Below are 12,919 nucleotides of genomic sequence, written 5' to 3' on the forward strand. Positions count from 1 at the left end.
TTTACAGAAAGAGTTTTAAATTCTACAGCGATATTGGTTTATCGTTAACAATAGGGAAGTTTGTATTTAGCGCTTCTGGTTTAAGTGAATTCATCTTACTTCCTTTAGCAGCCTTATCTACTGTAGCTGGAGTAATCGAAGTCATTGATAAATCGTTAAAGTTATCAGAGAGAAAAGAAGAATATAAACAAGCTCTATGTATCTTCTGTTTTTGATCCACCACTAGAGGACCAGACCAGTTATAAGGTCTTGATGGTATGGTGAGAAGATTGTATCTTTGTTTTAATGTGAAAACGTCATATCCTCCATAAAAAGACTGACGTTTGATATCGTTTTTAACTTTCTGAACTTTTTCTAATTATTATTTGTCTTTTTATGAAGCTTTTCTTCGTGTTATTGTAACTGTTACTTCTGTGGTTGGTGAAAAATGGATAAAAAATAGATTTGAAAATGTATATATTTTCTTCATTGTCTTAACTTCAAAAATAAAACTGCTATATCAAGACACCGATTCTTACATTTATCATATAAAATCTGATGATTTCTACCAAGATATGAGAGAAATAATTAATTGCTTTGATACATCAGATTATAAAGAAGATAATGAATATGGAATTCCTAGAGCAAACAAGAAAGTTTTAGGTAAAATGAAAGATGAGAATAATGGTAAGATAATGACTGAATTTGTTGGATTAAGAGCAAAAATGTATGCCTTGAAAGTTGAGAATAAAGTTGAAAAGAAAGCAAAAGATATTAAGAAATGTGTTGTAAATGAGAGAATATCATTTGAGGATTATAAGGACTGTTTATGTAATAAAAGGGAGCAATATAGAACAATGAATCTAATTAGAAGTAAAAAGCATGAACTTTATTCTGTTAAGGTAAACAAGTTAGCATTATCACCGCATGATAAGAGGCATATATTAGAAGATGGCATTCATACATTTGCATTAGGTCATTCTTATATAAATGTACTCTAGAGGGATAATTTTTCAAAACGAGACAATTTAACAGAAGATCTAATAAGAGAATTGAAAGATGAAGTTAACTGGGATTTGATTTCAATATTTCAAAAGTTATCTGAAGTTTTATAAGAGAATTTAAGAATAAAGTTAATTGGGATTCAATACCTCAAACACAAAAAATTGTCTGAATATTTTATTAATGAATTTAAAGATAGTGAACTGGAAAAAAAAAATATCAGCACACCAAAGTCTCTCTGAAAATTTTATAAGACAACATGCTGAAAAGATTAATTGGCAACTCATTTCTACACATCAAACATTATCTTCGGAGTTTATTCTAGAATATGCAAATAAAGTGGATTGGGATGCTATATCTCGATTTAAAAATTTAGATAATGACTTTATTAGGTAAAATGCTCTAAAATTAAATTTAAAATCACTTATAAGATATCAAACCATATCAGAACAATTACTCGAAGACTTGGATCGATTAAATGTATTAGACTGGAAAATAGTTGTTAAAATATCAAGAATTATCCAAAGATTTTATTATAAAACATAAAAATAAAATTGATTGGTGTGATGTTATTTTAAAGAAAAGGTTCTCCGGCTAATTTATTGAAAATAATTATAAAAATATAGTTGTTTCATTGTTAGCTAGAATTTGTAATAAGTGATACTGTATGAATTTTCTCCTATATAAATGGGGACTCCAGTACGTAATTTTAATCGGTATTAACCCGCTACGGGTATTATTTTTGAAAGGACGGAAGCGGGTATACACATATGGATTTTGTTGATACACCTCATGGTAGATTTTTACATATTGATAGATAATATAGCATGCGATTTTTGAGGCTTGATAAATTTATAGGTGGGCCAGAAACGTGAATGAGTCTGTTTTTTTACTTTTGAAATTTTCCGATTTTTAAATTTTCTGATTTTGAGTTATTCACCTTTTGGTGAGCCAGAATCGGTAAATATGCACTACTCAAATAAAAACATATTTCATATTAAGTTGTTAATAATATTTTATATCGTATTGTTAAAATTATTAATAAGACTACTCGAAAAATTACATATTTGTTGTCGATTGAAACGTTTATAATGCATGACATTTTTGTTGCATTTTAATATTTTAACATTATAGTTTCAATTGTTTTCCGTTAGATACCCATACGAAAAAGATGGTTTTCAACTACGAATATCTGCCCAGCATATCGGAGGAGTATCAACAACCGACGATGGTTATGTCGTTGATTTTAAAGTATTCCGTCTATTTTACTACTTGGATCATAATTTAATAGAAAACAAACAATTAGGTTTGCAATGGGAAAGCGCATTTTTGAACACGTTATCAAGTGTAAACTTTCAACATATTGAAGTTTATATGTCCGCTGGACAAACTCACGACGTAGAACCGAACAGAAATACCGAGTTAAGTCTTCCACTTTTATTTATTTCTGGAGTAATCATGACATCATTCTCTTTTGTATCTTGTCTAACGTTCGATGCTGTAAGTAGTAAACCGTTGATTGGACTTGCTGCCTATTTCAGTCCCTTGCTGGGAACAGCAGCTGCCTTCGGATTACTATTACACTGTAAAGTAGAGTACATTGATATAAACGTTGCTGTTGCTTTCCTGACCATAGGTAAGTGCTCCATTTTAATCTTCATAAATGCAAATTTCCTATTTATCCTATATAATGTGTAATTATATATAAACTTTTACGAGTACAGATTTTATTAATAACGTATTAAATGCAAAATCTAAAATACTGAGGAAATGATTGTGAAATAATAACATACTGTATAATACAATCGCAAATTCAATAATTTATTGCATTCGTAATACAGTCAAACCTGTTTTTATGCGGTGGATAGAGACCGCATAAAAAACGCATAAAAAAATTGCACGAAACTTCACGAGTGGCTATAAAAAATACTTTTCGCAACACAATTTAAAAAATAATTTTTATGCTGTCAATAGGGACCGCATAAAAAGAGTCTCACGTAGAAAATAACTCAAAACCATACAAAATAGAATTTATTGACAACAGATGTCAGCACTTGATTGCATCGTCTCGTCTATCGTCTGTTTTACACATTTTTGTCCAGGTGGTGTTTTGTTGACTTAAAAATTAAATTATTTTATTTTTCACATATTCATGCAATAATATTACTATAATAAGTTTATTTAGCTATAATAAGTCAACGTGAGACATGACAAATCGCACGAGACTAGTCGCCAACTATACTGCACAAAAAAAATCGCATAAAAAATCGCACAAATAAAAAATCGCACAAAAAAAGACCGCATAAAAACAGGTTTGACTGTATACAATTTTAATATACATAGATATGAATGTAAATCATAACCTCAAGATATGAATGTAAATCATAACCAGTTATCAAAAAACCTATATACATGAGTAGAGCTACATCAGTTATTACAAGAACAGCATATATTAGTAGCCGAAATTATCCAAACAAAGAGGAACGTTTATGTATATTGATTAATTATAATAAATTTTTCTAAAATTTTAATGAAATAATTAAATTTTTACAAAATCTATTTCTTATTAAGATTACTTAGACTTCTTTTGAAATCAAGTGAAGAGTTGTAATTACATATTTGGAGTATTTTATAGTGGTCCCGTAGACTAGTAAGTTCTTGACAGACATAAATTATGGTGAGAAGTTTGTGGAGTAACAGAAGTAGCAATGAGGACTTGTAAAATTGATGTAAATATTATTGATTAAAAGAGAGTATTTATTTCATCGTAATTGTATTATTAGACGTTTCACATTTAAACCAATTACTTGCAATATCCTCTTAACAGTGGAACAGTCGGACGCCGAAAATTCTTAAAAATTTTCCCACGGTTTACCTCCACAACTAACTGGTAGCGCGTTTTTCTCGTTTCCGTTTAGGAAAAAAAATTTTAAACAGTTACGTCTTGTAAAGAAAAAATCGTTCTTTATTGTCACATAATTTTTTTATATGTGAATTTTTTTCGCGGTAATTTTTTGCTAAATTTTTTTTTCAAATTTATATTAAATTCTTTTTTGATTTTCTATCCGATACGATTTTTTCAAAAGTTTTTAATTTATTTTCAATTTTATATAATTTTTTAAAGTTTTAGGCATTTAAGTCATGACGATTTTTTTCAACCTTCGAATCAAATTCAAGAAAATGTAATTGACAGTTAACGAATTTCATCCACAACAATAGATGACGTAAAAGTTGTTACGTTTACAACTACGACGCCTGGCGGCCTTTCCCCCCAGACTGAAATGTGGGTGAAGGTCGTCTCGTGTTCTACTTTCTGTAGAAGTGACGTAATCATTGTAAATAAAAGAAAATTTCAGTATATCGTTTATTTAAAATTTTAAAATTCCTTGTTCAAATTTACACCGAAATATTAAAGCGAATTAAAATATTAGCATTTTGTAAATAAACTTACTTGACATATAATAAATTTAAATAAATTAATCTTTAAGAAACAACAAAACAATAAAAAAATGTAGAAATATTTTTATATTCATCTTCACATTTATAACATATGTTATCGTCATTGACCGATATTTAATTTTAAAAACAATTTTCACAATTGGCATGCATCAGAAAAAGAAAGCATAACTTCCCTAAAACACACTTCATTGAGAAGGTCCGCTTCACTCTGAAAAAGCCGACAGTTTTATGTCAGAAATCCAATGTGTGACCTACTTTCTCTAACGTAGTAAAACAAAGTAAGTTGCAGTACAACAATACACATAAACACAAATAAATTAGTAGCTCAATAATACATACTTTCATTTATATCCATATGTTATATCCAAAAGTCAGTTCTCCCAAATTGTCGAAAAATAAATTATTTTCAACTTTTCTTTTTGTAAAGTAGCATATTCTGAAAAACAAGTTCTATATTCAGCGTAAAATTTCCACCTTTTATCCGTTAAAAACAACGCAAAATGTATGGATCCACGTAATAAAAAATTATCGCAGTGAACTTCGAAAAAACCAGAAACACAGATACACCAGACTGCACTGTACAAAATTTTGCCACGAACTGATTCATATTTTAATGCACCTGTGAATAATTTCATCACATGACGAAAAGTTTTTGAATAAAAGCTAAAAGTTTTTAAAAATTCTTTCATAAAATCCGATGAATTTAATTAATACACAATAACTAGATCTGTTTAATAAAGATTAATAATTTTCCATTATAATTATGCAAATTAGATATAAAAAGATCATCGCGCAAATTCTCCCGCGAACCATGGATGACTCTTACGTCATCTGGATTGAAGTTTCCTGCAAAATAGTGAAAATTTTTATATAATTATTTTACTAATCCAGCCAAATTTAAATAATATAAAATGTCTAGATCTGTTTAATAAAGATTAGTAATGTACTATCATTAATATGCAAATTAGATATGACAAAGATCACTGTGGGAAAATTCCCGCCAAGATAAAAATAGCTTTCGGTCACGTGATCACCAAGAAATACGCCTTAAATTTAATGTTTGTGTACAAATTAATACATTTTAACTAATGTCATCGTTTAAAATTTAATGTTTCTGTAAAAATTAGTAAATTGTAACAAATTTCATCAAAGACAACAGAATAATTTTCAGCTCATAAAAACTCTACAATAAATGATTATTTCTTCGAAAGACGTCGATATGCACGAATAAATAATAAATATACAATAATGCTTTTATCCATTTTAAGTGGATATTGTAAAAATTAAGCTATTTAATTTGTTTGGCTTTTATAATTTAGTTTCCGAATATTTTACTGTGAAATTCCATTTAGTAAACAGAAACAAAGACAAGCTATTAATTATAAACAGGACAATAGAATAATTTTTACGTAAATTGAGTGAAAATACAGAAAAAAACAAATTATATCAAAGATGGGGACAAACAAGCTTACATCCCCAGAACAGAGCTTATAATTTGTTGTCAATTTCAGCCTGTTCCTACTTCGACTGTTTTATGTTGGTAAAAAGTTAATGTTTTAAGATGTTCTTAGTGAAGAAACATAAAAGTATCGAAATATAATATTCACACACACAAAAATATTTATGTATGTCGACATTAGAAATTTAAAATCAATTATAGAATGTCCTGGATAGAGATATCGTGTGATTGTCTGTTTCTTCTGTCTTATTTTGTTTTTCTACGTGAAAATAAGATATCTTTTATAACTATTGATAATATAAACATTTTGTTTCTTTATATATTACCTTCAATTACAGCTGCAAACTTTAACACATGGAGCATGTGAGAAAGTATTATTGTATAGATTATTATATTTTTATGAATACAACTGAGACTCGTGACAATATATATTAACCTACTTTAAGTGTCAATATTTTATTTAGAATCATTTTAAACGTTATTATTACATCAAATTATGAAATGGAATGTTCCAAGTATAGGAGTAAGAGGGAGGGGAAAGAAGCCATGCGTGGGGAAAAAATGAGTTTTTATCTAAATTATAATAAAATTTACTTATATTTACGATAAATATCGATAATTTTCTTTTGGAGAAATGTATCTTGATAAAATTAATTATCTATATGAATGAAACTTTCAATAATACATTAGATACAATGACTGACGTTCCTTTCTTACCCTTTTCTGTAGTATGTCTTATTATTAAACATAGTTTCCTAGATTATAGCATAATAATGTGTAAAAAAAAAAATGGAAAATTCTGTTAATTTGTAAACGCAGATACTATCACATAACAAGCATACTGTATCCTCTGTATATTTAAAGTCAGTTATTCGCGATTGAATTTTTCTAAATAAGCCTGTTTAATCCGTAATTTATTTGACAGAAAGAAATTGTTTATGGCCGTATTTTATTTATATAATGTTTTTCTCGTGATATTATTTCTAATATCGGAAAAAAATATACATTTCTAATATGGACATACATCAATATTTTTAATTCTGAATATTATATTTCGATACTTTTATCTTTCTTCACTAACAACAAAGTACTTTTATTTAAAAAAAATAAGTTTTTACCAACAGAAAACAGTCGAAGTAGGAACAGGCTGAAATTGACAACAAATTATAAGCTCTGTTCTGGGGATGTAAGCTTGTTTGTCCCCATCTTTGATATAATTTGTTTTTTTCTGTATTTTCACTCAATTTACGTAAAAATTATTCTATTGTCCTGTTTATAATTAATAGCTTGTCTTTGTTTCTGTTTACTAAATGGAATTTCACAGTAAAATATTCGGAAACTAAATTATAAAAGCCAAACAAATTAAATAGCTTAATTTTTACAATATCCACTTAAAATGGATAAAAGCATTATTGTATATTTATTATTTATTCGTGCATATCGACGTCTTTCGAAGAAATAATCATTTATTGTAGAGTTTTTATGAGCTGAAAATTATTCTGTTGTCTTTGATGAAATTTGTTACAATTTACTAATTTTTACAGAAACATTAAATTTTAAACGATGACATTAGTTAAAATGTATTAATTTGTACACAAACATTAAATTTAAGGCGTATTTCTTGGTGATCACGTGACCGAAAGCTATTTTTATCTTGGCGGGAATTTTCCCACAGTGATCTTTGTCATATCTAATTTGCATATTAATGATAGTACATTACTAATCTTTATTAAACAGATCTAGACATTTTATATTATTTAAATTTGGCTGGATTAGTAAAATAATTATATAAAAATTTTCACTATTTTGCAGGAAACTTCAATCCAGATGACGTAAGAGTCATCCATGGTTCGCGGGAGAATTTGCGCGATGATCTTTTGTATATCTAATTTGCATAATTATAATGGAAAATTATTAATCTTTATTAAACAGATCTAGTTATTGTGTATTAATTAAATTCATCGGATTTTATGAAAGAATTTTTAAAAACTTTTAGCTTTTATTCAAAAACTTTTCGTCATGTGATGAAATTATTCACAGGTGCATTAAAATATGAATCAGTTCGTGGCAAAATTTTGTACAGTGCAGTCTGGTGTATCTGTGTTTCTGGTTTTTTCGAAGTTCACTGCGATAATTTTTTATTACGTGGATCCATACATTTTGCGTTGTTTTTAACGGATAAAAGGTGGAAATTTTACGCTGAATATAGAACTTGTTTTTCAGAATATGCTACTTTACAAAAAGAAAAGTTGAAAATAATTTATTTTTCGACAATTTGGGAGAACTGACTTTTGGATATAACATATGGATATAAATGAAAGTATGTATTATTGAGCTACTAATTTATTTGTGTTTATGTGTATTGTTGTACTGCAACTTACTTTGTTTTACTACGTTAGAGAAAGTAGGTAACACATTGGATCGCTGACATTTATACAGAAAAATTTATACTTAAAGAATTTTGTTTTGATAATTATTGCTTAGGGTTTATGTCGAAAATATTTTTCATTTATATTTGTAATTACAGTTAATTCGAATAGTAATGGCGCTTAAATATTTATAGGATTAATTGAAGTTTTCGAATTTTGTTTGAGGAAACTGAGGAAGGCAAGAGTATCGACAGTTGTATAATGAACTGAATTTAAGTAAATTAGGTGACTTTGTATGTTTCGATGTAGTTTTTTATAATATTACGATATACGAACTTTCGATTTTGTAAATTGTATTATACTAAAAAATAAAGTTTTTCGTTATTCTCCTACTTAATGATGTATTTATAATGTTTCTGAATTAAATAATACTTATTAAATTGAAATCCAAGCTTTACAAAGTACTATGAATATTAGAGAAGACCGTTTTACTATAAACTACTACGTTTTACTACAGCTTACTCTAATGTTGATTCTACGAAAAGTAGGTCAGACAAGGACCGTTAGACTAATGACGTAGGCTGTTTACTTTTTCCGGTTGCATCGGTGCTCTCCCGATAGCGTCATTTACAGAAGTCACACCTACTTTTTTCTGACGCGAGCCAATTAGGAATATTAATTTTTTTAACCAATCAGATGACGGCGGGAAATTTAAATTCGATTTATGTCGATAGATGGCCGTCTAAAATTTCATATTTATTTTAATTTTCTCTCTTTTATTGTAATTTCTCGAGAACTAAAGGATATTCCAAAACAAAGTTGGAGAACCCAACTACTCGTGAAAATTCTACGACTTCACGAAATGGTCCAGGTATTTTATAAGAATTTTTTAACGACTATAGTCGTCCTTCACCACTGCCACTCGATCGTCTTGGACGACTATTCTCGTTCTTCACTGTTAAGAGGATATATAAGATTGAACAAACGGTAATTGTAGCAGATCGGTATACCACGAATGACAAGTACTTTGGTTTAATAAATTTTGATCTTTATTTATTGCTTGAGAGATTGCAGAATTTATTAAAAGTGTATATCCAAATTTCTGGTCTTGAATATTATCTTGAAATAAAAGCTCTAATACTCCAAATGTATTTAGAATTTTAATTAATTTATATTGGCATAATTGATTAAATTTACAATTTTTGCTCTGGTTAATATTTTCATGATGTAAATAAGATAAATTTACGAATGACAATGTATTATGTTTATAAAAAAATTTAATTGAACGTTTCAAAAGGAAAGGGAATAGCCAAATACGATTAACTTCCTGTCGCAGGGCATAGCCTGGAATTGTTCTTTCTAGTTGAAATAGTTTGCGTAAATAGTAAATATGAAAGTACTCCAATTTATAAATGTAGTCTAGAGTCCAAATCTGACTTGCGTACCATATAATAGACATAATAGTAGAATTAAATAATTTTATATGGATATTCAAATTGGAAGTTTTCAGTTTAGAACATACAAATAGTAAGTTATCAATGGCCTGCTTTCCTTTGGCTTTCATTTTGTTAAAATGTGCTTTGAAAGTTAAATCTCAGTCAAACTTGATTCTCAAGTAATCTATTTCATTTACAATTTGTAGTAACGAGTTTTCATGGTATATTTTAGTATTTTTTCAGATATTTTGCAATTATTTCGGAATATCAGGACCTTTGTTTTCGTCGGATTTATTGTAAGATATAACGAATGAAAAAATTTATTGAGTTGATTGATTTTTTGTTGTAATGAAAGTTTTGTTGGGTCCAGAAGAAGATCGTCAGCAAAAAGAATGTAATGAAATACCCTAATACCAATTATTATTCCGTCAGTCGACTCAGAGAAAAGATGATCGATGCCTATGAGGTAAAAATTGAATAAATACGGAAAAAGAGGATCTCCCTGAGGAATACTACGGAACAGAGACAATGATTGAGAGATATTGTTGCCTTGTTTTATTCTGATATTATAGTTTGAATATGGTTTTCGAACTGCAGAAGTAAAACGGTCACCCGCTCTACTGGCTTTCAAGCTGTGTATTAATAGTGGAACATATATTGAACAAATGCTTTCTGAATGTCAACAAAGGAGGCATAAACTTTTCTGTTTTTTTTAAAAGATGAAGTTGAACTATCATTAATAAAGTGAAAATTGCTAATTCGGTTCCTTTATTTGTAATAAATGCGTAATGAAATTCGACTTCTAGTTCCATAGTTTTAGTCCATAATTGAAATTTGCTTGCGAGGATTATGGTAAATCATTTCCTAATAGTGGATAACAATGTTATAGGTCTGTAGTTTTCAGGGGAGGATTGATCGCCTTTTTTTATAAATCCTTGTAAGAGTGGCTGAGTTCCAGGATTCAGGGTGGTAACTAAATTTATACATGCTGTTAAGTAAGTTTAGTAATTGTGCGATAGCGATTTTAAAAATTCGGTTGGAATGTTATCGTTGCCCGGTGTTGTTTTGCTTTTTATTTTATTAATAGCTTTGTTCAATTCTGTAATATTAAATTCAGATTCTAAAATGTTGTTGTAGACTTCCGTACTTATAATTAAAGGTGACTCTATATGAATTTGTGGAAATCTCTCAAAAAAGTGCTTCCAAGTATCGTAGTCTATTTTAACAGAACTTCCAGTTGGGTTTAATTTTTGACGAAATCTCCGTACAACATTCCAAAATGATTTACCATCATTATTATTTTTAATTAAGTTTAGTTCAATTTTTCGATATAATTCGAAAATAATTTGACTTTTTGGTGTTCAATAAATTATTGTACGACCGCTTGGCTTTTTTTTGTAGTTTTCAAAATTAAGATAATTAGGATTTTGCCTAAATTTATTTAATTCCTCTTGTTTTTTCGTTCTCATTTTGTAACAAGAGTCAAACCACATTTATTTGGCTTTATTTAGAAAGTTTCTTTTATTTTTATTAAGGCATATGTAGTCGTTTAAAATTGTCACCATTATCTTATATATTATTACATTATTAGTATCCGTTATTTTCGGGATGGTAAGCATACGATTATCAATCTCTGTTCGATATTTTGACACTTTATATTTTATTCTAGGGCTATTTTTAAATTGATTATTATTATTCTTTGTGGAGGTTAATAAAAATTTTGTTATTGTGAGAAAGTGGTCTGATATATCAAATGAAGTTATCATGAATTCCGTAGAGCAGTCCAGCAGTACATATTGTATAATCAATTGTGGATTTACCAGTATGGGTTGAGCAGGTGTATTCCGCAGGAAAATCTGGTTTAATGCGTCCGTTCAATATAAATAGTTTGTATTCAGTTATTAATTCTATTAATCTTTTCCCCATATTGTTAGTCTGTTTGTCCTTGGATTTTCGGTAATTATGAATTAAATGATTAGAACCCTTATACTTAGTGTCCATCGTTTCACCAATTCTGGAGTTGAAGTCTCTTAGAACAATAATGTACGGGGTTATATGGTACCATGTATCGATCTTTTTGAAGATTTCATTAATTGCAGTTAGATCACCAGGTGGCACATAAGTTAGCATTATTATCAATAAATTACTATTCTTATTTAAAAATTTGTTTTCGTTTATAGAAATGAGAAGTGGAATATAATTAATAGATTTTTTTACTTGGATTATTTTACAATAGTCTTTTTCTATCAAGATGCAAAGAACTCTTCTTGGGCGACCTGGACCTGCTGATTTACTTGCTAAAGTGATTACCACCGTAAATTTATTGAAGAAGTTAGATAAATAAAATTTTTTCAGTTGTAATCCAGGTTTCTGTCACAGAGAAAATGATCGGTTTATATTTGGCCAGCGTAAAATTAACAAATGGAATTTTATGTTTAAGTCCCTGGCAGTCCCAGTTTATGACAGAGATTGGATTGTTATTTTCGAGATTAGAGTGATTTTGCGTTTGACTTTGTTTTATAGTGTATCGGCTATTAGATCTTATTGAGTTAGAAAATGGTAAAAATGAATCTACAAAAACCAGACTTTTCTCATTAATATTATATGTAATTTTTTATTTTCCTGTTATTATAATATTGTTATGTAGTTTAGCTTGTGGATTTAGTTTTCGAATTTTGTAAAGCGTTGAAAGTAAATTTTTACGTCTGATCCTTGAATTTTTTGTAAGGTCTGATGATATCTGGATATCTCCCCAATTTTCAAGTTGGTTTTCTTGTTTTTTTCGAATGTAGGTAAAGAAGACACAATTTCGAAGTTGATTATTGCTAGAGATTATTTTTAAAGTCAACTTAGGTACTTTCGTTAATTGAATTATCTCTAAAATATCTTATTGAACCATTTTATGAATATTTAATAATGAAACAATAAATTTATAAATTTCTTCCTTAATTAATAATAGCCCTCGAAGCGGGATAATTGTATAATATGATATTATTCCGGTTATGATCATTAGTTATACTGTCCATTTTAAATTGTGTGAAGTCTTTTTTGATCTGCAAGGTTCTGTTGAGATAATTTGGTGATCTGTTCTTCCATCTTTGTCTTTCTTTGGTTTCACGTAAGTTTTCATGAATTAAATGCAATTCCTCCTTAATATTAGTAATTTGGCTAAATAGTTTATTGTTAGATACTTTTATAAGATTGGAAATTTTGTT

The 12,919-nt window shown here is 28.5% G+C and overlaps 1 protein-coding gene across 1 annotated transcript in view; it reads left to right on the plus strand.

The window, feature by feature from the left end:
- Positions 1-12,919, plus strand: part of LOC136979171 (patched domain-containing protein 3-like) — a 40,724-nt gene that overhangs the window by 15,914 nt on the left and 11,891 nt on the right. Inside the window, exon 3 of the mRNA XM_067275099.1 lies at positions 2,136-2,617. Within this exon, the coding sequence (XP_067131200.1) occupies positions 2,136-2,617 (482 nt within the window). The remainder of the gene's footprint in view (positions 1-2,135; positions 2,618-12,919) is intronic.

Source organism: Centruroides vittatus, unplaced genomic scaffold (assembly GCF_030686945.1).
Source record: "Centruroides vittatus isolate TY-2023 unplaced genomic scaffold, ASM3068694v2 contig_595, whole genome shotgun sequence".
Taxonomy (NCBI): Eukaryota; Metazoa; Arthropoda; class Arachnida; order Scorpiones; family Buthidae; genus Centruroides; species Centruroides vittatus.